The sequence below is a fragment of the Mauremys reevesii genome, linkage group 19 (genome assembly GCF_016161935.1).
Source record: "Mauremys reevesii isolate NIE-2019 linkage group 19, ASM1616193v1, whole genome shotgun sequence".
In the NCBI taxonomy this organism is placed as follows: Eukaryota; Metazoa; Chordata; order Testudines; family Geoemydidae; genus Mauremys; species Mauremys reevesii.
The window spans coordinates 15470456-15496525 of NC_052641.1; the positions used below are offsets into that span (position 1 = coordinate 15470456).

The 26070-nt window shown below is 46.4% G+C and overlaps 2 protein-coding genes across 4 annotated transcripts in view; both read left to right on the top strand.

Moving 5' to 3' along the window:
• The first annotated feature begins 132 nt into the window (after positions 1-132).
• EXOSC2 (exosome component 2) lies at positions 133-9291 on the top strand. Its single transcript, XM_039507035.1, has 9 exons — positions 133-369; positions 1456-1557; positions 2116-2161; positions 2845-2934; positions 3842-3907; positions 4843-4911; positions 5778-5954; positions 7123-7251; positions 8319-9291. Exons 1-9 carry the CDS (start codon positions 245-247, stop codon positions 8397-8399), a joined length of 885 nt encoding a protein of 294 aa, XP_039362969.1. The 5' UTR covers positions 133-244; the 3' UTR covers positions 8400-9291.
• A 4725-nt stretch (positions 9292-14016) lies between these two features.
• The window catches only part of ABL1 (ABL proto-oncogene 1, non-receptor tyrosine kinase), a 128136-nt gene continuing 116082 nt past the window's right edge, over positions 14017-26070 (top strand). For all 3 annotated transcript variants that reach the window (XM_039506336.1, XM_039506335.1, XM_039506337.1), the window contains exon 1: positions 14017-15437. In XM_039506336.1, the coding sequence (XP_039362270.1) occupies positions 15402-15437 (36 nt within the window). In that variant the 5' untranslated portion in view covers positions 14017-15401. The remainder of the gene's footprint in view (positions 15438-26070) is intronic.

Here is a 26070-nt window from a genome sequence, read left to right on the forward strand (position 1 = left end):
CCAACACTTATCCCTTCCTTTGAACCCAACGCAGTGAAGGCCATTCCCCCTCTCTGCCAGGATCCAATATGGCCTCCCGCAGCCTTGTCACTGCTGAGGTTCGCCAGGCCCTCATCCAAGATGGCGGCGCCCCAAGCCAATATGGCAGCTCCCGCGCACGCGGTTGCCAGTAACTGACGTGGCGGAGAGAACGTGTAGTTCAGAGGGGCACTGAAGCCTACGAAGGAAACTGCCAGGACGTAAGATGGCGGCAATAGAGATCCGGCTGCCGGTGGCCCGCAAGCTGGTGGGCCAGAGCCTGGCGCAGGGGAGCGACAAGCACTTGGTGGCTCCGGGGGACACGATCACCACAGACACGGGCTACATGAGGTGAGGGGCCTCCCCCAGATTTCTCTTCCCCCCCATCTCAGAGCCTGAGGCTGTGGGGCAGGGTCCCTTATCCCCCCAGGCATGGGGCTGTGGGGCAGTCTCCCCCGTCCCCCCAGCGCATGGGCTATGGGGTCCCTTATCCCACCAAACATGAGGCTATGGCGCTGCCACACGCCCCAGGGTTCCTTATCCCTCCAGACATGTGGCTAGGGTGCAGCCCAGCCCCGCTCCTCAGGGCGTGGGTTATGGGGCGGGGTCCTTTTGCCCCCCTGCATCCCAGTGGCAGCCCTCCCTTTCCCCCCATCCCAGCAGCTACGGCTATGGGGCAGGCTCCCTTATACTGCACATAATGGGGCTATGCTGCAGCTTCCCTGCCCCCGTTCCGAGGGTTTGGGGGCAGGGTCTCTTCCCCCACACCATCCCAGTGGCAAGGGTTGCTGGGAATTAACAGCGGAGTTCTCCTTTAATCCCTGGTTTTTTGGGGGGCTGCTCATTCCTCCCTGCCCCTGCTTCTTGAGTTGCAGAAAACAGCTTCTCCTGGGGGCTGGGGCTGCAAGCAAGAGTCATTGTAGTTACTCGGGTGACCCCTGAACAGTTGCTTGCCCTGCTTTGGTCCCCGTCCCTCCCCCCAGCTCACCTTGCTGGTGAGGAGTCTGGTGGGTCTTTTTTATCTGGCTGTAAATTTCTCAGTGCCCCCACTCTGTTGCTCGTCTCATGCTTAGAGCTGGTCCTAAGTCACTCTCCCTATCTGCAGTCTTGGGAAGGGGCTTATCAGTCTCACTTATAGCTGGACCACCAGTGCACATGAGGATGGAGGCTGAGCTGTGTCACCACCTGCAGGTATCTTTATTTCACAGACTCTTCGCTGGGAACCGGATAGAGAGAGAGACAGACCTCAGCCTTAGAGTGGTGGGGAAATAGCCCCCTTTCACTTTCCTGTTTTAATTCTAGGGAGCTTGGGGACTCTTTTCCTAATAATTCTGTGACTGCTCTAAGCCTGGGGTGCAAAAACCTGGGTTGGCCAGCCCCAGGGTGGTCGGGATGGCAGATGGATGTGTGGATGTTTGATGTGTTCTTTTTCGGCAGGGGCCATGGCACGTATATGGGAGAGGAGAAACTTGTAGCATCGGTAGCAGGTGCTGTGGAGAGAGTGAACAAACTGATCTGTGTCAAAGCTCTGAAAACCAGGTGAGAACAGGCTTTGGGGCAGAAGCCATTTTCTGAACCTATTTAGAAATCAGATGCTCCTTCTGTGTAACTCCTAGTGCCGCGTATCCCACTTAACGACTTTAGAGAGGGTGGGCATAAACCAACAGATGGTCTCAGTGTGTCCCCAACAGTGGGAGATGTTTGGAAATGAGTTGGGGTGAATGTAGAAATTGTCAGACTTTATCAGATCAATGCTTCCATCTACACCAGACTGGTGGATTTCATAACCATATTATTCATGGATTATTAGACCAGAAAGGACCATTAGATCATTTAATCTGACCTGTGTAACACAGGCCAGAGAATTACTTCTGTATTGAGCCCAATTATAAATTCCTGGAAATAAACGTTAGTACTGGAAACACTAATGCTACAGTTTGCACAGACTCCAGTGCTGTGACTCGGCCCTGCTTTCTTTTAATGCTATGTTTTTAATTAGTGTCATGCTGATACATATACTTGAGTCGAGTGATGTATCTGAGCCAGTACGGGAAGAGGTTTGTATGAACAGAATTTCCCTTTTTGTCTTGCTCCTAGGTATAATGGCGAAGTTGGTGACATTGTGGTTGGGAGAGTCACAGAGGTAAGGCGAAGGAGATCCCGGCCGCTGTTTCCTGCCAATGACTTCCTGACAACATACTAAAACCAGAATTATGCTTGTCCTATATTTAAAATGTAAGAGTGTTAATGAGTACGGTTTAGTAGTGACAACATAGGACTGTCATTGGTGCGTCTGTGTCTGATGGATGACATTTCTAGTGCGCCCAGCACCTTAGCATCCAGGCTTTTTAGAGCCTGCCACTGGGCACTGAGGGAATTCAGCATCCTAACTGTATCGGGCCTTTCCTTTGTTAAGATCCTTAATTCTATTCCAGGCTGTGCTGCTGTGTGATGTTAAGGAAGTCATTGCCCATCTGTAGAATGGAGATGATATCAGCCTTCTGGATTAAAGGGACACAGTTAATGTAATATTTGGTTGGAGTCTTAAAAATTGAGTTAAAAGTCGTTTTGTGTGCTACAGCTGTGCCTGAGACCCCCTGTTAATGTTCTGAGTGGATGTATGTACCAGGTGGGGTATGTTCACATACACGGAGAACAGGACAAATCTCGTCACTTACTCCTCTTCATTTGTCTGTATGAAGTTCTTTGGTTGGTGTGGATTGCTGGGGACTGTGGTTCTACTGGCCATTGAAAGTCCTGCTCCACTGGTAAGCACATGTTTGATGTTTCAGAATAACAGAGGAATTTCTCTTACCTCCCCCTCAGGTTCAGCAGAAACGATGGAAGGTGGAGACCAATGCCAGGCTGGATTCAGTCTTGCTTCTCTCATCCATGAACCTACCAGGAGGGGAGCTGGTGAGTGAAATCCCAAATAGCGTGTTGCCAGATTACTTTCTTGCTGCTCAACGGCAGCAGATGTGAGGAGCTAGGCGCTGAGATGAACTGCGAGGCTGGGTGTCTCTTTCCTCAGTTGCTGCTGCAAGTGCAGCATTGGTGGCCAGCTAATTCATCTGTGCGTGCAAGTCTGCAGGTTAATCGGCTGTACCCCTTTCCAGGACCTTCTGCACAAAGGCAGCTCATCCTATCAAGTGTCATTCCTTCTACATAACTGATACCCTCAGTGGGTAGGACTACACTTGAAGCTGGAGATGGAATGCGCAGCTGGGGGGAGACATACCCACGTTCGCCCTGATCAAGCTAGCATGCTAAAAATAGTGTGTAGCTGCAGCAGCCTTGAGTGCGTGCCCGCCAGAGGCACTAGGTATGTACTTGGCCAGCTGGCCCCTCCTGTTGCTCGTGCTGCATTTTAGCATGCTGGCTCAATCAGCGCTAACACAGGTATGTCTGCTCAAACTCAGAATCCCATTCCCAGCTTGAAGTGTAGACGTGCGTCTGTTCATGTACCGGTAGCTGTTGCACGTTTTATTCTTCTGGGTAATGGAATTGTGGCACTCTGAGACAGAAGAGACGTATTGGGTCCCATCCAATCAGCTACCCTCATCCTGGCCAGGCAGGATTGTTCCTACAGTATATTTTCCAGTGCCTTACCCTACTGCTGGAAGCATTTTGATTGGGTATCCCTTGATCTATAGAAAGAGGCAGGTGGTAGGATTAGAACTGAAGGACAGGTGCTCTACCTGCTGATCTAAGGAGGTTTTGCCCTCTAGCTTGTGGTGGCAGAGCTTTGTGAGGGGGGCAGAATTAAAATGGACGGGGATCAGTTACTTTTTCACATAACTTTTCCTCCCTTTGTGCTTTTCAGAGAAGGAGATCAGCGGAGGATGAGCTTGCAATGAGGGACTATCTACAGGAAGGGGATCTTATCAGCGTATCCTTCCTTCATTTGTATTTAGGCAGGAGACCTCTGTGGGTCTTTGGTGCATAGCCAAATGCCGGCAGATTAACTCTCTCTGCTAATCAGAACGTGAGCCTTCCTTCTTCCTGTGTGTGACCTGAGCCAAGAGTTCTCTCCTCCACCACTGACTGAAATAGGTGGGTCAGGAGAGTATGTTATACTCACCTTTGTTTCCAAATGACATTTTTCTGCCTCCCCAGTTCTGTCTGGCTTTAGGTCCCATTTTTGCCTAAACAGTAGGTGTATCATGGTCAGGAGCACTGGACAGCATCTCCACGAGGCTCTAATCCTGTTCTGGGATGCTTGCTTGAAGGAAGCATCTGTCCTAGGATGGCTGTCGGAGGGAAACAACATGCACACACCATCCCTGAAGGCAGAGATCATCTGCTGATCATTGTGGGAGACACTCAATCTTAGACTCTATAATCTGTCTTATCTGGCAGTCTCCCAGGCTTATCAGGCTGGTCTGACTCCCAGTTTTGATGCTGGTCCCTAAATCCTTCACCTTCCGTTTGCTTCTTCTGCACGTTTGCCCTCCCTCCCCACTTCCCAAGGACTAATTGGTGGTGTGCTAGCCGGGGGGATGGACCTGGGCTTGTGGCCCTGTGTTGTCTTGGGGGCAGATATGTCACTTTGTCACTTCGTAGCCTGTATTGCACAGTCCTGTGTGAGGCTACCAGGCTGAGAAAAAAGACTGAGCTTTGAGCCTCTAGGCTGGCCTGAAATGACAAGGAAGGTACCATCAGACAGCAGTGCTGGGGATTGGTGAAGAACTATGGGATAAAGGGAAACTCCACCTGACTATTTCATTTGTGGGTTGCCCAGTGGGAGGGATGGGAGGTGGGGGAATGAAGGCTTGTGGGGCCGGTTGGAGGCAGACTTCTCTTTTCCTTAAGCAGCACTGCCAGGCAGAAGTCCAGGCAGTATTTTCTGATGGGGCTGTATCACTGCACACGCGGAGTCTGAAATACGGGAAGGTGAGGTACCGAGCAGGCTGCTACTTTTCCTTGTCACTGGAATTTGTATGGCTGTACACCAGCATAACTGAGAGCAGAGTTGGCTCCCGTGAGGGTCCTTCGGCATGAAGGGATCTAGATAAGAACAAGATATGGTTACTAACCTATATCTTCAGGCTGGGAAGATGAAAGGACCGGGGCCCAAAGTGAAATAAAATGCAAAATCCCCCCAGTGTGAAATGAATCTTGTCCATTTGCCCTTTAACCCTCCCTATCAGCAATTACAGATTGTGAACCCCTGCTGGGTATCAGAACCCTGGGGAGAAATCGCCCTTGGCTGAAACTTCCTGATAGCTCTTCCTGCCCAGAACCGCCTGTGACTTTTCCTTCTCTTTCTTGCCCCAGACTCAGGGGCTTTATGTGCTTGGCATTTATCTCTGGTCTTGTGTGTTGAAATAAGCCAATGGGCCATTTGTACCTAGGCTGCAGTTCAGGGTTATCAGACCCGGGATATTAGCACTTCAAAGCTGAATGCGGAGCGGGATTACTGTACAAAGGGTGAAGGAAGGCGACTGGATCAAATGTGCTGCTAAATGGAGCCTCTCTCATTTTTTGCCTTTTAGGAAGGCTGGATGGCGTGTTGGTGCAATCACAATATTAGTATTTCTCTCACTGAACACTTCCGTAGCACTGTGTCTTCAAAGCGCTGCCTGGGCATTAGTTAATCCTCCCAGCACGCTGGAGGCAGGCAGGGTTGATATCCCCATTTCCCAGACGGGGACAGCAAAGCACTGAGTTGAAGTTGGTTGGCTCCCAGACCACCAGTGGAGTTGGTGTCAGTGGTCAGGCCACACCCCTCTCACGTTAAGTGTCACTCTCCCCTTCAGCTTGGCCAGGGTGTGCTTGTTCAGGTCTCTCCCTCCCTCGTGAAACGCCAAAAGACTCACTTCCATGATCTGCCCTGTGGTGCCTCCGTGATCCTTGGCAACAACGGCTTCATCTGGATCTACCCAACGCCCGAGCAGAAGGATGAAGAAGCAGGGGGCTTTGTCACCAATCTGGAGGTGAGGAAACAGTGCTTCAGCGGTGGTTGGGTTGGTTAGTTTCTCGTCAAAAGGCCTTTTTATCAAGCTGTATTTCAAGAGCCTGGTATCTGTGGTAAAGGGAAGCTATGTCCAGGGAAAGTGCTAACCTAAGGGCTCTCACACATTTCATAGCATGGTCCATGCTTGAATAAAGAGATTGTCACCGCAGCATCTCCCCTTCTGTTCACAATCACGGAATGTCCCGGGGGACACAACAGCAGTTGCTTTTATGTGGAACACAATAAGGAAATATTTATATCTGTAGCTGTCTGCTAGTGTGAATTAGCAGCTGGAAACAAGGAAGGGAGCCACCACCATGGGAGCAGACAGGTCTCCAGGAACCGCCACACCTGGCTCAGTTTGCACCCCCGTGATTTGTTCACATACCTAATGCACAGTGAACTGCTAGCCGAATTCTTAGCTCTTTACTATTGACCAGCAAACCGCAGGAATTCTAGCTGAAACACTGGACTGTTCCATTAGTACTGCCTGTGTTGTGAGTTGGCTTGTGTGGGGAGATTGCCAGGGACTTTTCCTTGCACAGACAGCTGCGTAGCTTCATGGTCATAGTCTGCTGCCCTGTGGGACACCCAGGTTTAGTACTCAGTCCCGATCTCTCTTGTCCCTCTGGTGTGTGCTGCAGGCATGGCGCACTCAGCCAATTTAAGGAACAGCATCAGTGGGCTACAGAAAGCTGCAGTTCCGCTTTTGGATGGCAAAACATTGCCCGAGACGTGGAATTTTAGTGGGGAAGTGGAGGGGAGGTACAGATGGGGAATTAGGGGAATTTTCAGACAAAGAGTTGCCTGCCTGAACATCCAGGCTTCTTTTATAGTGGAGTTTATCGTGGGCAGTGAGTAGCTGTTGACCAGAACTGATAGACCACATTCCTTACCTGGCAGCGTGGAAAGAACCCAAGATTCCTGGCTCCCAGTCCTTACTTTAATCAGTAGTTCCCCTGCCTCCTTAGACATTTGAATTCGCTTTCAGGGAGCGAAGCTGTATTACGTAAATGATGCAAGTAACTGGATGTGGTTTTAGGTTTGGAGTGACACTTGCATTGTCCTAGACCTCCAGTACTTCCTTGCAGATTCATCCCTTTCTCACATTCCGTGTCTTTTCCCTTTTATCCTTGCTTCCCTTTCAGCCAGTCTCCTTACATGACCGGGAGGTAATCTCACGACTCCGGAACTGCATCCTGGCTCTGGTTGCTCAGAAGCTGATGCTCTACGACACCAGCATTGTGTACTGCTACGAGGCCTCCCTTCCCCATCAGGTATTGAGTCCAGTTGCTGCTTTCTTCACTCCCTGCTGCACAGGCCATACCACTATACCCCAAAGCTTTCATTTCCTGGGATCCACCCAGAAGATCCTTGTCGTAAGCAGCAATATGATGTCCTCTGTCATAGCGTGAAGCAGATACCTGTGGAAAGGTTGGGATGGGGATGGGTTGAAAATCCCTACATCTGGTAAGGTTCAACTTGGGCTCTATAGAAACAACTATCTCCTTCACTAGCAATGGCAAGTTTTCTTCCCTGGGTGAAAGAACAGCCCCTTCCTCTCTGATCCCTGTCAAACGTGTTGGGTTTGGAATTGCACCAGGGTAGGGTGAGGTGAGGAGGAGGTGTCTCACATTACAATGGAAGGTCAGAGTTTTGTCTTCTCTCTTCCATATGCACATCCCCTGCCAATGCTGGAAGGTTCCTGGTGCTAGACTTTCTGTAGCTGGATATGGTGCAGTCAACACCCCTTTGCCCCGTGATTTGTTAATGATTTTAATGCCATATGCTATCACGTAGATCCCATCAACAAGCCTTCGTTGTTCTCCTGTCCTCACTAAACAGACAGAGATTTAAACGGTCTCCTGCTTTCATGTCCGGTGTCAGCCTCCCAGGCACGAGGGGACATGCAGTCAAGCTCCACCTCCAATATAATGCTCCCTCTTAAGTACCGAAGCATATGATTTAGGAAGGGCTGTGGTATCTCTGTGCCCTCAACTCCTCAGTAGGTATAGAAATGTAGGACTGGAAGGGACCTTGAGAGGTCTTCTAGTCCAGTCCCCTGCACTTGTGGCAGGACTAAATATTATCTAGACCATCCCTGACAGACTAGGCAAGACTCACTTAGTTCCCTTCTCATGGGTAAGTTTGCTGTCAGGACTTGGGGCATCTGTCATGATTGTTGCCAGTAGAGAGAGTCTGCGTGGGCCATAGCCCCCGGTGTTTCCATATGCTGCATTAACACCTGCCTGCAGTTCATTGCCCTGTGCACCTGACAGGCCCTCGTCCACTTCATGTGTGGGGGTCACAACTGCAAACGTTGCTCTTCTCCTTTTCACTGCAGATCAAGGACATTCTCAAACCAGAGGTGATGCAGGAAATTGTGCTGGAGACCCGGCAGAGGTTGTTGGGACTGGAGGGATGAGGGAAGCAGACATGGCAGCTTGGAGTTCCGCCAAAGCAGCATTGACTCCCCAACTTCCTGCATTGCTCCAACCCCCTAAATGTCTTTCCAGAGCTCAGAAAATACCTGTCTCTCCCTGTCTCATTTCTGGGATTCCTTCTGGTTTGTAGGGCAATGTAAACCCCTCAACCTGCAGACTGGACGTATGCTTTGTGAAGAGCAGCTGCCACTGGGACGTAGCTCGCTAGACTAGTGCCATGGTGGGCAATGTGCTTCTAAACTGCCCCTAACGTGGTCCACATTGTTAGAGGACATAGGAAAAAAGGTATTTTTTTTTGCCTTATGGTTCTCCCCCCACCCCCCCCGTTTCCCCCCCCCCCCCCCCGATCACGTTAGCAGTCCTAGCAGTGGTTGATCTTGACAGCGATAGGAGCTCTACCAATGTGTCCTTTATTCAAGGGACACATTTTACCCCTCAAGACCCACATTGCAGCTACCCATCTCCACAGGACAGGACTCGTCGCCGAGCCTGTGAATGGTTATGTCAGCGTGCTGTGCGGATCTCTCTGCCCCCTTCCAAACACACACTGGATTTGGATGTTCAGTTTTTGCATTTTCTGTGCTTACAATATAGCGCACAGAATGGTACAAAAACCCGCTGGTGCCGGGTGGCCATCTCACTGCGTATTGAGTGCCCATAGGTAGTAGGCAGGCAAGGTGCTTTGATCCTCCAGAGCAAAAGGCGTCTTCCTCCCATGCGCGGAAGCGATGATCCCAAGTGTTTTATTTTGTAAGTCTGATACTGTGAGCTCCTCTGGTCGTGAAGGGTTTAGCTGTTGTTTCCTACTAGAGGGTTGGTTTTTTTGTTTTGTTTTTTTTAAATCTTCAATAAAGAATGTTTTTTGAGAGAGAATCTGTGAGTCGTTTGTTTGGATGCGCCTGTGTCCCACCATGATGAACTGGGGCTCACTAAGGAACCACTCTTAGGTCAAGTCCTTCCTGTACAAGGACGTCAGTGGCTGCACTAAATCCTGCTGGGTCCCATCTCTACATCCTGCCTGCACAGAAGTGTCCGACGCATCCCTTGCTAAGGTGTTGCTGGCTGCCTTTCCCTCTCCTCCGCACCCACTCTCCATCAAGACTTTGCCCACCTCCCTCCATGGGGCATCTTGCCCCGCATGGTGCGCCTGTGTGTTGTCCGTGTGCTCAGCCTGGCCTTGCTTGCAGTGGCTCCTACACAATAGTTGCTTCCCTGAAAGATCCTGGGGGAATTAGGTCAGGACCATCCATGCCATCCTAAGGGAGGTGGGAGGACTCCTCATCCCTTAAAATGTGGGTCCTCCCTGGGATCCTCAGGAGGGTGTGAGGTTAGTGAGTAGAGCAGGGTACGTTGAGTCAAGCCTTGTGTTCAGGTTCCTGTTCGGCCACTGTCTGCCATTTCTCTGTGCCTCAGTTTTCTCTGTCTGTAAAGTGGGGATGATGCCAGTTTCATAAGGGGGGGTCAGAGACTGAATTAATTGGCTTGTAAAGTGCTTGGATATTCTGGCGGCAGTGGGCCCATTGCAAAGTGAAAAGCCATTGATAGAACTAAGAAACTTGTCCTGTTTGTCATTTAATCTCATACGGATATTGAAAATCCTCCGCTCAGCCCTTTCCTGTGGGAGCCTTTGCTCCAAGACTTTCCTTGGGAAGCAGAAATATGCCTCAATTTGCCTTCCATCTCCTTCGCGTTTCCCCCTGCAGTTGCCTTTGACTAAGCACTAGGTGGCAGTTTCCACTCAAGTTTGCAGAATTTCAGCCTGCTGCACTAAGCTTTCTATTGCATCGTCAGGCTCACAGCTGTTAAATGAGTATGTTGCATGTTCCATGTAATGCACTCTGTGCGGCAAGGCCCAGGAACCTTGAGCGACCAGAGCTACTATCTGCATCTGAGATTTGAGAACATTTCCTACTACACACTGCGACAAACACATCGTCAAACTGGGAGGAAAAGTCTGGATTACCTCCTTAAAAGCTGCAGCCTGTGAACAATGCAGGCACCTCTGCCATTCAAGTATTCATGGAGAAAAACAACCCAAGAAGACTTAACCACAGGGGTGTCCTTACACTGTTACCCTGCACATGTTAAAATTGGTTAGCAGCATTTATTTTCCTTGTATGATAGCACATTATATTTTTTTACCCAAGTCACTGAGTCAAGATTTTGTTTGTTGCCAGAGGGAGGGAATTGGGGGATTTTTTTGCCCAGTGTTAGTACGTAGCTTTCAAATGCTATTGAGTGTGGAGCAATATAAGTAGCAAGACTGTATTCAGCAATGGTTCCTGCTTTCCAAGGGGATTGCCTCAAGTAAAAGGAGGGCAGGTGAATTACCCACATTCTACCCAGTATCCTTATCTATTCTCTGCTTTTAAACCATGTTCAGCACCTTAATCTGGTTTAAAAGTGGGCTGAGGGATGAAATTACTGCTCTTCGCTGCCTCCCAGGAGTGTTGTCAGCTGACATCCAGAAATGGCTTGATTGGAAATTGCTATGTGAATGTAAAATATTGCCATATTTCTGGCAACCTCACACGAAACCCTGTAATGGTTCTTGGAGGGAGGGGGAGTGCAGATGGGCTTAAGCCTTTCTTGAAAGTGGTTTAGCTAATATGGTTGAAGGATGTGAGAGAAACCAATTTCCAAAGGAGATTAGTGCCAGTGGAGACCGAGTTGCTTGGCTTGGATTTAGAGCTCAGGACTATCTTTCCTCCCAGCTCTCTGCTGTAACCACGGGACCTCCTCTTGTCACCACCAAGCTCAGGTTCAGGAATGGAGGAAGCAAAGAGCATGTGATGCCTCTTCTTGATTGGCTCTCTAATCAAAATGGCCCGTGTTCAGGCTCAATTTTCAGAGGAAGAACAAGGAAGGGCATTTATCTAACAGAAAATGTACAATGTCTTTGCCTGCATGTTATGAGACCGCCTTCCATGCTCCAGTTTGTCTTTCACCAGCCCCATCTCCCTCTCACATGCCTATGTGGGTCACACAGGTTGATATGCATGGATCTGCAGCCAGAGATGGGTGAGAAGTTAGTTAAAAATCCAGCCCATCTGTTTCAAATCTGAGCTTTTTGTTTCCTTTTGGTTTTAGCAGAGGAAGTTTCCAGTGGTGAAGGTGTGTGAACATATCAATTACTGTGAAGCCAAGTAACTAACCCACTGGTCCTGTTGGGCAAGGGGTCTGAACAGAAGCATGAGCACAGGTAACGGGCTATTTCCTTTCATGTGTTCTAAGAAATATAACCTGATATTTTTCTAAATGGCCGCTAGAGGTCTCCAGTGGTCTATTCAAATCCTGCTAGTGCACCAAACCCACAACTAAACCCTGAAGGCTATTTGCAAAGGGCATTTCTGGGGTTCACTTAGTCTCTTTATTCAATTCCTGAACCGACATGTTCCCTTATCTGAGTAGGTCACTTTTGATTCCTGCCCTTCCCCATCACTTGCACTGAGAGGGAGATGAACCTAGGCTGGCATTTTCAAGAGAGTCTGAGGCTGTTACGTGCCCAACTCCCATTAAAATGGGGTACCTAACTCCCTTACGCACAATTGAAAATCCCAGCCTTTGTGAGAAGAGGATCCATCACTGTCTTCTCATGAAGGACCATAAGCCTGCCCTGACAGTTACCCTGGGGGATGGGCAAAGAGTTTAAAATTTGGAGCTGATTGTTTCAGAGACTTGGCAATCTTTAAGGACTGTTGCTGTGCTTGTCCCTCTCTGAAACAGAGATGGAGCAGTCCCTGCCCCAAGGAGTTGACAGTCTAAATGACTGAAATAGCTAACAACAGGATTTATAGACTCTGCAAACAGCACTGAAAAACAGATTGGATCAGGGGGATCAGCTAGATGGCTGCATTCAGAGAATGCTGCCAGGTTCCTGAACTTGTGCTTTTGGAAAAGAAACATCAAGCTTGCAGCCCATCCTCTGGGAAGAGCAAATAAGCAGCAGTGAGATAAGAGAAATAATCCCATGCAGTGCTTCATTGACATCTCTAAATCAAGGGAGGAAAGCTCATGTTGCCAGATGCCCAAGACAGAATTACAGGGAACAATGGGTAGAATGCGGTGGGATACGGTGGAATTTGTTGGTACATGGTAGACAACATAAATGGGGTTAGTCATTTTACAGAGTCAATTGTAACCTAATGGGAGAAGGTGACGTTTATGGCTTGTCTACAGAGGGAAGTTGTCCTGGAATAAAGTAGAGGGTGAATTTAAAGCATGATAGCTATTCTGCAGTAACTCCCTGTATGGGTGTTCTTTTTCCTTGAAATATAAGTGTGTCTTTTCCTGGTTTAGCTTAATCCACTTCCAAAATGGACTATGCTAAATCAGAAGAAGGCAGTCTTTTTCCAGCATAACAGCGTTCACAGGGGGAGTTCTTCTGGAATAGTTTATTCTGCAATAGTTATTCTGGTCTATTTCCCCCTGTAGACAAGTCCTTTGAGAGAGTAGTGAGCCAGTGAGTATGGTGGGTCAGGTGAGAGATTCAACCTGGGGAGTAGTCTGAGCGAGTTGCCAGGAGTGGAGTTGCATGGAGTTGCCTGAAGGAGTAGACAGGAACAGCACTGAGTGAGTAGACATGGAGAACAGTGGGTGCCATTGAAAACAAATGATCATTACTGCTTATGTAATTAGGTTTATTGTGGGAATTCCCACTAGGTGGGCCTGATCCTGTGCAGTGCCAAGTACTCTCTGAGAGCAACATCAACAACTGCTCGGTGTACTGCGCGCCTGGCAGGATCAGGCCACAAGACTTGGAAATGCTGCAGAAATCTCAGTGGCCACATACCCTAATGTGGTAAATGACTCTCTTCCACGGCACCCACCCGGGTAATTATAATGTCAGAGGGGAAGGCTCAGAGTAGGTCTGTAAGGAGCTGTCTGGCAAGCAGGAGCCCACCGGTGTGCTGGGCGCTGTGTGAGCACATAGCAAAAGTCCTTGCCCCACGCATCTTACAATCTAATCCCGCCAGCCGAAGGGGGAAAGGGAGGCAGTGGTGGTATCCCCATTCTACAGGTGGGGAAACAGAGGCACGGGATAGTTTGACTTGCAGGTGCTCAGGGTCACATAGGAATGGTAAAGTGGTAGGGGGGGTTCACTCCCACTAGAGACCCCCTCCCCAAACTGAGGTGGGTTTGTCAGCCAATTGGGTACAATTCCTCCCTGTCGCCTCTGATCCTCCCCTCCCGCCTTTTCTCACCCCTCCGCCCCTTCCTTCGCCCCGCCCCCTCCCCTGCCCCGCCCCCGCCCGCTGCGTGCCCCGCCCCCCCCAGCCACGCACGGGCGCCACCAGGTTCCCGTCATGGCCGCCGTGTGCCGGGGCTCCTCTCTCCTGACCGAGCCGGCCGGGGCGGACCGCCCCGCCCGGTGCCGGTGAGAGCCCCGCGGCGGCGGGCCGGGGATGTGACTGGCCGGGGGGAGCCGGGAACTCGCAGCCGCCCCGGGGGGGGCCCCCGGCCCCTTAGCCCGCCTCACCCGTCAGTGCCCCCGCTCCCCCCTGCCCCCACCCCTCTGGGGTCCCCTCCCTGCCCTCCACCCCAAGGGGCTTCCCCCCTCCTCAGACTAGGCCTTGACTCCCCCGCTTTGAGTCCTCTCTACCCGCCCCCCCAGGTGTGTGAGCGCCCCTCTCCCACCCCCAGCGCTGGGCAGCCCCCTCTTGGTTTCCTCCCCCCACCCCAGACTGGGGTTTGACACCCTCTCCCCGAGGTTCTGCCCCTTGTCCTATTGGAGTTTCTGGCCCCCGGGACCATTCAGGGCATGTGAGGATTAGGGTTCTTGGCCTCTCTAATTCCCTTGTCAAGCTTTGGGATGAGCAGAAGCCATAGCCTTGCTATAACTCACCAAGCAGGCCTTTCAAAGCGTTAAGCTCCCCAATTGGGATGAAGCCAGCCCGGTCACCCCAGCTTGACCTTTTTTGGCTGCTGTGCAGAAACCTTCCTCCTGGAGAGCATCACTGGACTAACGCCTCTTTCCTGCCACCAGCATTGAATGGCCAGAGTAGAGTGGCATCTATATCCTTCATGAACAATAAGGAACAAGCCAGGGTTGGCTTCTCTGCCTTATAAGCAGCAAGCTGGTGCAGATGGGTAATTCGTTACCCATGTTATCGTGATGATTGTTATTGCTTCTGCTCCAAAATGATCCTGAAGTGCCAAATCACCTGCTTCACTTTACCCAGCGCATCGGAGAGGTAGCAGTGGTAAGAGTGGCAGAAAACCTGTTATCGGAGAAGGCAGATCTGTTGGGCTTGGATGACTGCAAGTTCCACTGAAACACCCCCCTCACTCAAAAATCATTATGGATCCTCAAAGACTTTGAACTGTCTGCACCTTGTTTGTTTGGAAATCTAAAATGACTCTAACACACTTGACTCTCTCTGACTTTAGTAATACTTGAAGCCAAATCACTGGCTTTTTGGCCTTTATTAACTAAGTGCTATGCAAAAGAAAAGGAAAAAAAGAAACCTTGACACTGATTGCAATGGGAATGACTATTTCCTGCCTGGGTGACCCTATATGTGGTTTTCTTATTGGTAAGATGAACTAGTTCCCACTTACTCAGTGGAAGACTTATTACAGACAAGAACTTGAAACTTTGGTAACACTTGTTGTAGCTACTAAGTAAATGGAACATCTTATAACTCACAGCTTTGCATAAAGCCACCTGAAGAGTCTTGTTGCAGTTTTTAAAGTGTGGAAAGAATCTGTGCACCTGACTGAACTCTCTGCTTAAAGTGAGCAGTTTGCTGATGCAGTAAACGCATCAAACACACACATCTAAAATATTATTTTACTTCCAAATTCTCTGCCAACCTGGAAGATCAGGGATCTCCGTCTCCACACCCTTCTTGTCCGGGGAAAGATTGCCTATCGTTACTTTATGGGTCAGCAGCCTGGAAAAGTTCTTGGGGACCAGAGGAGGCCAAGTCTGCCTGCCCTGCACTTTATCAAAGGAGCAGTGAAGAAAGAATCATCTAGGCATGGAGGCCCACATTGCAATGTCTTTGTGGAACATGGTAGGTGTTTTGATTGGTGCCCCATTTGATTTGTAGTTAGCCTGCAAATTAGTGTTTTGTTAAATTGTATGAAATGGTTTTAAAAAGAAGTGTATTAGCTGTTGTCTTCCCTCTTCTGCTCCCTAAGGTTTCTGGTGACCCCTCTGTATGATCAGCTGGTAAGATAATATTTTTTTCATGGTTAGATTGCTGTTTCCGAGTTTTGTGAAACCCCAGTGGGCATTCTTATATAACTAACTGCAGGGAAAGCAACTTCTTCATAATGTTATCCAGGGCAGACGTTTTAGAAACATTTTTTTGTTTTTTTTTTTTAATCCTTTGAATTTTGTATGTAAAAGATTTGGACAAATTGACTCTAGTGAGGATGCTATGCTTAATGTCACGACTAACTTTTTTTGCATCTATTTAAAGGGCAACTGAAATATCACACTTGTATTTACTATAGTAGTAACACCCAAGACAAAGAGAACTGCTTTGTTTGTTTTTTACTTTGTGTGTTTGACAACTTTTGTGGATGCTCAGTTTCATTGTGTTCCTAGGTAGCCAGGGAGGCCTGTATTATGATGCTCATGGAAGCAGAGGTGTTAGTCTGTGTGAAGCACCTTGCAGGACTGGGAGCTTAGTGTCACCTTGTGTTTTATGTGGGCCTTGCACCCAGTAACGGGGGACAGAAATGTGATTTTTAAAGTGTTCCCCCCCCCCCCCAAAAAAAAAAAGTGGGGGTGGCAGTGGGATTCAGGGCCTTACTTATTTTGTAAGGAGACTTAATTTGTGAAACTATTCTTCATCCTGAATTTCCCAGAGGGTCTAGGAAATTCAATAGCATTCTTAGTATTATTTGCAGATGGATGCTGTAGAAGTTTTGAGTGTGTTAAAATATTAAAATAATCAATGATTAAAAATGATTTGTATTTCTCCCCTCTTCCCACACAATGTGTCCGTGCAGTGATTGTTTAAAAAGTGAAGCTAATCCTTGGGAAGCTGGATTATAAGCCTATGACAGCTGTGGTATCAGTGGCACGTTCCCACTGCTGAAACACTCCAAACCAAGTATTTTATTATTTTTTGAATCAAATATACATATCTGCCCCATCTCTGTTGCCTCTGTGCTTCTCTATACAGAGCTTCAAGCTTAGATGGGTTGGAGTGAGAAACAGAGTTCTAAGCTGCAAGTAACACAATATTCCAACCAAGTTTGGTGTTTTGATCTGGGAGACAAGGCAGAAATCCTGCTTTTTGATCATTTAACAGGAATAGACAGAAGGTAACTTTTTGTCAAGATGACATGAGGTCAGAAGAACCCAGCATGTTTACAAGAAAAAATATTGTCTATAATGGCAATACTTCATATGTCCACAAGAGACCTCAGTGTCTTGATTAAAAAAAGAATACAACTTGAAAGGGAACCTCAAGACCAGGGTGGCAAGCGAGCTGATTTTTAATGGCAGGCTGAGGTCCTGGCCGCTGGCCCCGCTCAGGGAACCCCAGGCCGGTAGCGGGCTGAGTGGAGCTGGTGACTGAGACCCCGGCTGGCAGGAGCCGGCGGCCGGAACCCCAGACTGGCAGTGGGCTGAGCGGGGCCCCAGCCCTGCTCAGCCCCCTGCCAGCCCAGAGTCCCGGCTGCCGGTCCCGCTCAGCCTGCTGCTGGCCTGGATGGACAGAACCCCGGGCTGGCAGTGCGCTGAGCGGGGCCAGCGGCTGGAACCCCAGCTGGCAGATGGAACTCTAGACCGGCAGCGGGCTCTGGGGTCCTGGCCGCCGGACCCGCTCAGCCCACTGCTGCTCTGGGGTTCTGGACGCCGGCCCCTTGCCAGCCTGGGGACCCCGCCGGAACATAGAAGTGAAAGTAAGGCGGCGCGTGCACGCTTGGAGCCGGCCGATGCTGGGGCACTCTGCTGCGGCTGGAGACACGGCGCGTGGCGTGCTCCCAGCTGGGGTCCTGCTGGCTGCCGGAACTCTCCGCCAGGCTGGTGCTGGTGGCTCCGTGCACTGGACTAAGCAGCAGGCAGTCAGGCAAGTGAAAGGGGCTGGCGGGAGGCGCGGTGGAGGTGTCTGTGTCCGAGCCTGTCCTGCTGCCCTTCTCTCGCCACTGTGGCTGGATACCAGGGCACTACAGGCACGTGCCGTCCCTGCGGCGTGCACAGCTGCGGCCCCTCAGGGGGAAGAGGAGTGGTAGGCCAGGGGGTCTTTTGCCACCGCCCCCCATTTGCCTGCAGATGCAGTGCCCCCACATAGCTGGCCCACAGCTCCCTTGGCAGGAACAGCATGGGGCAGGGACCCATCCAGGTAACCCGGCTGCAACCGGGACTGTCCAAGGCCAGCTCCAAGCCCCCTCCCCCTCCAGGACTTTCCCCTACACACACACCCCAGCCCTGAGCCCCTCATGCCACCCAACCCTGACTCCTGCACCCCCCATGCTCCCAGCCCTGATTCCTGCATCATCCACATCCCCACCCCCTGCCCTGAGCTCCCTAATCCCCTGCCCTGAGTGCTCCCCCCACACCCACACATCCCCAGCCCCTGAGCTCCTCCCCCCACGAGGGGGGTTGCAATATGACAGTACCTGTAAGAAAATTAAGTTACTTTCACCCTTGCTGGAACCCCAGACCAGCAGTGGACTGAGTGGAGCCAGCGGTGGGCTGAGCGGCTCATCCTGCTGCTGGTCTGGGGTTCCGGCCCCGCTCAGCCCACTGCCAGCCTGGGGTACCGGCAGCCAGCCCAGGGCTCTGCTCCTGGCCTCGACCCAGTGCTCTTCAGTCACCCCCTGCTGTAGCCCACACTGGAAAACTCAGCAAGGAGAAGGGAGGGCAAGGATCACACTAAACTGATAATATCTGCATTTTAATTTTATTTTAAATGAAGCTTCTTAAATATTTTAAAAACCTTATTTACTTTAAATACAACAATAGTTTTAATATAATATAGATTTATAGAGAGAGACCTTCTAAAAACGTTAAAATGTATTACCGGCACGCAAAACCTTTAATTACAGTGAACTTGGCACACCACTTCTGAAAGGTTGCCTTCTCCTGCTCACGACTATTACATCTGTTAAGGGGACTGCAAAAGTTCAGTCTCACTTATCCACATGATTAAAAGCTTCTTCTCTTATAATACCTCTGAGTATATGAAGTGGCTCTCAGTAGCACAGAGGCAACAGAGATGGGGCAGATATGTTTTGGGCTTGGCATAAAAACATAGCTCCTGGCTGAAACCTTGCCTAGAAAATCTTATCTTGGGAATGAATTATATGTAATTTTTAAAAAACAGTCTGGCTGTTTAGGTTGTAGAGAGGAAAAAATAGCTTCAGGTGCTCCCCATCTCTCTAAAATTGCATATCAGTAGTGTTTTTGCCATGTAAAGAAAATAGTCCTTAATCTGTCTTTACAGCCTCTTTGGTATATGGACAGAGAATATTCATATTTCATATCCTATTCATAAAGCTGCTGTGGATCATATTGTATAAAAACAAATTGGGATTCTTTTCAGGATTTTAAAATCTAATTGTTTTATGTAATTTCTCTTTAGTATTTTCATTACATGGTTTCCTGTAAGATCTAAATCAGTGTGTGTGTGTTCTCTGCCATAGTGTGTGCACCAGCTTGTCCCGCAGAAAGTCAGGTGTCTTGTTTTCTGTCAAATCTAATGCGTATTTAAAGAAAAACTGAAGGCTGGGCTACCCAAGGTAAGGTCTCAAAGAAGGCACCTATGTCAGGAGATAGTTGAGAGAGGAGCAACTGGAGTGGCTTGTCGCCCTCAGCATTGTCTGTTTAAAATAACATTATATTTGGCCTTGGCACAAAGGTGATCTATTGAATTTTTAATATTCTTTTTATAAATCTCTTAGCAAAGTCCATGTCAGTCTGTGTCTTTTAAAAATGATTCTGTCAGTCTTAAAGTTCCAAGGAAGGAGAGTTTATAAAAAATAATTAATGGCAAAAATGCATTGATAGGTTTAACTCTACTATACATAGAATGTCCCCAGGAGAGAGCAGAATCCCATTGAGTGGACATTATGTATGGGACATCTGTCAACCTTACATCAAGTAGTGCCTTATTTAATAAGCTGTCCCATTGATTTCAGTGGAACCACTTTCAGAGCTAAGTTCTATTTAATATAAGATTGACAGAATCACACCCATATGAATCTTTAAAAAAAATCTCAAATGCCTGAGTGTTCTGCAATGTTAGTTGGTTAGCAACGTGATTAAAGTGTAAGTAATTTTGGATATCCACAATGTACATCAAAACAGCCTTCATGAGAGTAACTCCATTTTTTAGCTGTTGTTAATTATATAGTGCCAATAATGTCCTACGTGCTCTCGACATGTAAAAAGACAAATCATCAGATGCTTGGCCTCACTAATGTCCATCTGTTCTACTGGACTGGTGCAAAGGGGCCTTGAATCTCCCCTACATGGGCAGTTGAAGCTTTCCCCGCCATGGGGGAATCCTCCGCTGGTGTACAGCCACCAGAGATTCTGACCCTTCCCTCTTCCCTCCCTGCCCTGATATCAGAGCTGTTCTGTGGGCTGGAGTTCATTGTGATTCTCACCAGGATAATGGCTTCTAGGGAGGGCAGTTCCAAGCCAGTTACAGCATCCTTTAGAGCAGTGGTTTTCAAAGCTGGTCCGCCGCTTGTTCAGGGAAAGCCCCTGGCGGGCTGGGCCAGTTTGTTTACCTGCCGTGTCCACGGGTTCAGCTGATCGCAGCTCCCACTGGCCGCGGTTTGCCACACAAGGCCAATGGGGGCTGCAGGAAGGGTGGCCAGCACATCCCTTGGCCCACACCGCTTCCTGCAGCCCCCATTGGCCTAGAGCGGCAAACCGCGGCCAGTGGGAGCTGCGATCAGCTGAACCTGCGGACGCGGCAGGTAAACAAACCATCCCGGCCCACCAGGGGCTTTCCCTGAACAAGCAGCGGACTGTCTTTGAGAACCACTGCCTTAGAGTACTTTAACTTGCACCATGGGCTACTTCAGTTCCTGGCCGGCCTAGCATTAGGGGAAGTGGAAAGGCCACCTGTACCTCTCCTCCTCATATGCTGAGCTCATGCTTCTTTCAACTGAGTATTGAGCCCAGGGTCACTCCCCTGAAGAGTGTACAATCCATGTCTGCTCTCTCTATTAAGAAAAGCTCATTCCTCTGAGGCATGCAGTATTTTGTACAAAATGGAATGATATATGGCTTATTTAGCATTGTAAGACAGTTATACATAATCATACAACCATATTATATTAAATACAAATGACAGTTAATGGAATGCTAAAGCACTCATGTCAAAAAATGCAAAATTGAAGTTCTCATAATAACCTTAACCTGCCCTTTTTGCACTCATGAAGCCTTCATTTACCCTTGGTCTACAGTTGCTCAGCTCCTTTCCAAATGAACTGAAGTGTGAGTGCATATCTGAGGGCAGAACTACGCCCACAGAATATTAAAATATACATTTGGGTTAGTAATAAAAAAATTTCATATGTATAATGAGTGGAACTTAACCTTATTATGAGACCTTTAACCATTGCATTGTTTTACTTGAGTGTAATGTAAGGTTATTAATAATTTTAATTAGTATATATTTTTGGATTTAATTCCCTTGTTTTTTTCCGAAGGCTAACACTTTTTATTGATAAATGCTAGGATACAAAGAGATACTTCATTTTTGTTAGTATCTTTACACCTTGCTCAGAAACTTACATTGAACAAGTGCTTATGGGACTCCATGTTTTCCTGTTCATGCAGGTAGAAGACTTCCATGCACTTTTGTAGCTTAAAGTCTACTTAACAGCAGTTTGAAACCTACTAGACTTGTGAGATAGTAGTTAATTTCCAACTGCTATTGGGAAAGTCCTACAGTGCAGTGACCATGCATGGTTGTGCTGCATGAGCCTCCTTTGCTGCAAGGCTCATTTGGAAGCATTTGAAACCAAAGGGGGGGGAGAAGGGGGGAGAGGCGATGGTGGGGAACTTCCCAAAGGAGCCCTGAATCTGAGACTTTCTCTTCTATCCTTCACCTCATTTTAAGTGTATAAAGAAGAGCTCCCTGGTAGACAAGAATTAAACCTGAGCTCATGATATTTTCATTACATTTCATGTTACAAATCTGTGATTTATTCTCTACCTCTGACGTGTCCTGTAGTTAATGCAAGCATGTTATAAAACTGAGCCTGCCTGTTTAAACCCCTGGTCAGTGTTGAGGGAGAGGGTTTTATCTGAAAGGGAGGTAGGAGGGAAGAAATGTTTTAGTCAGTATTGCTTTATTGTGCTAAAAGGGCATTTCACCTCATTTCATCTGTGAGCTTTCTTTCAAATATCTGTTGAATATACTTGGGAAACTGAATATGAAATAAGCTCATACAAGAATTAAGTGTTTCACATCCTCTGGTAGTGGCAAAATATGCTGTCCTCTTTTTGAAGACTGGACAATGAAAATGTGGGAAGGTAATCTACAAGAATTCTTACTAAATAAGGAGATAAGCTGGTGGAACCTGTAGTTTTCTTTATTTGCTGAGATTGTGGAAAAGACATGTGGGAAAGCAGTGTGTTACAGAATCTTTGCTGCTGGGTCTGGGCTCTTGTTACAAGAGAGCACAGAGAGTGTTTCTTGGTATTTTAATCAGGAAACCAACCACCCTACTAGCTGGACCTATAGCACACATTCATAGAAGGCATCCAGGGAGAGATCTGTCTTGGAAAATTCCCATAAAAATTCATAAAAACACTCTTTCAAAAAGATTATATCAATTTAAACAAATTTTTTCTGTTACTGATAACATTGCTTGTATTTTTAATAGTCTTTCAGCTTTAGTAATCTGACTTTTTTACACCACTTACGCTGTTTACATTTTATATTTCACTCGGTGGTGGGCCATGAAAATGAGCTAGTTCCTCCTTCAGTGTTTGGTGGGTTGACTCAGCATAGTACTAGCTGCTGTGCTACATTTAGAGTCTGCATTGGTTATGTTCTGATTTTATAGGTGATATATTGACCTCTTTTTCTGCCATATAGAAAAAAATGCATGATTTTGAGGTGTACAATTATTATCATTTTATTGTCATAAAACTCATTAAAGTTAATATTGAGGCTATTGTAGAGAGTGAGTGAACTTTTGGAGGCCAGGTGGTCCAGATCAGGCAGTGATCAAACAATTATATAAGCCCTTGGTGGTATGTTCTAGGCAGTACATCCTTCATCCTAATAATTCATTGGGCTGTAATGGAATGGCTAATCCTTTTCCTGAGCAAAAGCTATTCTGTTTTGCAGACTAACTAATCTCCAAGAAGTTGCCATGTTTAAGCAGTTTGTCTCTATCATGATGAATAGGTAGTAGTTGCCAGCATGCTAGACTTTCATTAATAGTTTGTGCTGGTTCTGCATTCTTTTTATGTATCTTTTGTCATAAAAATCTTGTGGGAGAAGATCAGTATGGGATGGCAGGGCAGAGGCTGCGAGATCGAGAGAAATGGAATGTAATAGTGTATTGATCATCATTTACCCACTGCATTTCAGAAAACAAAAAACAAACTTTTAGTATTTTAAATGGCAAAGTTAAAGCTTAAGCTTTTACATTAGGGAGGCAGCATGATCCAGTGGATAGAGCATTGGACAGGAAGCCACCAGACCTGTGCTCTGTTCCTGGCTTTGCAACTGACATACTTTGTTACTTTGGCAAATCACTTTCACCTGTTTCCCTTGCACCTTCTGTCTGTTTTGTCTGTTTAAACAGCCAGCTTGTCAGGGCAAAGAGTCTCTCTCTCTAAGATGAACAGAGCTTTTTGCCAGAAGCTGAGAATGGGCGACATCGGATGGATCACGTGATGATTACCTGTTCTGCTCATTCCCTGTGAGGGACCTGACATTGGCCACTGTTGGAAGACAGGATACTGAGTTAGATGGACCTTTGGTCTGACCCAGTACGGCTGTTGTTATGTTCTTACAGTGCCTAGAAAAATGCGTCCTCTATGTAGTATTGCTATTGTAATACATATAATAAAATACACATATGCCTGAATATACTACTACTGCTACCTCAACTACTGTATAATCATGTTAAACTTATCATTTGGAATGTAAACATAACTTCTTTTTAGCTGACTTCGGATAATCTAAATGTGTATCTGGAACAATAACACTTCAGTTTAATCAGCAGAACAGTGAGTATTGAATAATTAGTGGTGAATTGAATGATTGAAAAATCTGAAAATTTGAATTATCTACAACTGTTTTTTTAATTTTTAAAAGTATTTTGTTGATAATGTCAAATGTGTTGCATTATATAGTTAAAGTATATAGGTGTAATTGATTTTAGTTATTTTATGTGTGATGATTTTTCTGTCCTGTGTTGTGTGTCCTGTCTTGTTCTTGTGTTTGTTTTTGGTTTGCTTCTGTTTTTTTGTTGTATTTTTGTTTCCAAAGCCAAAAGCCTTTCAAAAATTTTTAATTTTTTTTTTTTTTAAATTTTTCTTAATTATATACTCATTTTTTTATTATATTTTTTTCCATATTTTATGTACTATACCTATTGGTATATGAGATAAAGAGTCTGTTTGTTGTCTAGTATGTTGTGTTTGTGTTCGTTGTTGCTGCTGTTGCTTTCTTGATCTTCTATGTGTGCATGCCAAAAAAATAAAAATGTGATGTGATCAGTATTGAGGTAGAAATATAAAACAAAAAAATTTAAATTTAAGCAAGTGGAAATCTTGTTTTATATTATAAATTCTGTTTTTGTATGTTTACTGATTTCACTTTAAACTTTAACTGTAGGAGTCAGTCTGCTTATCAGTGCTGCAAGTTCTATAAAGGAGAAAAAGAAGGATTAAAAATTGGGACATAATATTTTTATGAGAGATCTTTTTTTTTCAAAAAAAACTTCCTAAAACCAAATTATGATGGTTCTTTCCTACTCTAGTTCAATTATTCCTCTTTAGCTACTGTATTTGGCCCTGGTTCTGTTCTTGTGTGCCCAGTTGCTGTGCTGTGTTGTGTGCTGCAGTTGGAGAACATAGGGGCAACATTTGCATTTGTTGTCCAAGCATTTTTTATTTTAATATTATTTTTTTTCTTATGAAGATTCCTATATCCATGCTTAGTTTATCTTAGTCTAATGACATTTCAGTGCCATGTGTTACTGGTGTTTTTAGTCTGGTTCTTTCCTTGAGCTTGCTTTTGAAAGTTAGCCTTCAGTGCTGCCTAGTTTCTTTTGTGTTGCAGTCATTTTTCTGGTCTCTGTTATTTTTTTTCTTTCTTAGTCTGTATGGTTAGTTTCTGTGTGGAAAGGATGATTATGTTCTTAGATTCTTTTTAGTTTAGTTTTTGCTGTGCTAATTTAATTAAGAGTAGGTAGGTTCAGAGTCAGAAGGCTAGGGAGTCTAAAGGCTAGCTGATCAGTATTGTAACATATCTCTGCTCTGTCATTTTTACTGAGTGATGGATTTTATATGTAGATTATTTTTATTGTTAATTATATTAATGTTGCATAACTGCAGTTAAATGCATATAACTGTTTTGATTTGTGCATTTATGCTGGTGTGCTGATGCACTGCAGTGCATCTTGTTTCTGGTCTAATTTTTCTTTTTCTCTATCCTTATATCTCTGCCATGTCAATTGCATTATTCTCCATATGTATGTTTTATAGTCAGGACTTGAGTATGTCTCTCCTGTTCTGAATAAACTAAGATGCTTTCTCAGGTCAAGTAGGCTGCTGTCTGTTATTCTGTTATTTACATAGGGGACAAAATAATGTGAGCATTACGTATGATTCAGGCGGTGCTGAATTTCATGTGACCACTTCCCTTTAATAGTACATGCAACATTTTTTGACGGGGGGATACTGAAGTTTGTTAAAACACAGGAATTCCCCCTTCCCTGCCATATATTTCCTGTGTGTGTCAGATTTTTATCACAATTGGGAGTGTGAAGGGAACCGCTGTGCATGCTCCCTGTATTTCCTGTCATATAAATGCTGTACAGGGAGAAGCTTTATTTACTGTACCCATCCACCATCTAAAGTGCTGAAGGCAAAAACCATCTATTAACTTAGCACTGTCAACTTGTTGCAGTACAGTATAACCACTAGTCTGATCAGCTCCTGATTTGCAAAGAAAGATAGAAATTGGCACAGCCGTTGTAGAAATTGCTAAAACTTTTAATCACTGGTAATTCCTTGTCTATATCAAGAACAAGTACTGCTATTTTTCAAGCATTTGGGAGTGTCAGTGGTAGATGGATGAAGATGTAAAACTAACTTGGAAGTCATTCAGGTTTCCTGAAAATATTTCTTTTTGTTTGTTGAAACTTCATGTTTTCAAAAGGCCATCTCTACTGACTGCTAGATATGATAATGACCCACTAAGATGCTGTGTGTTATGTTCTTGATCTCATCAGTTTCTCTTATAAATGCGGCAATTGTCAGTGAGGATACGCTGTAGAAAGCTCAACTACATATGTTACTTTTTTATTTAATCTTTTGTGATATTTTTTTAAATGAACCTTGAGAAATTTTAAAACCTAGCCACTAGATGTCTTTTCTGGATCTTGTATAGTACTGTAGTTGGAATAATTTCTGTTCTGATAAAATGGTCTGTAGCCCTTTAATGAGAGGTATATGCCAAAGGTAGTATCAAAAACTAATGG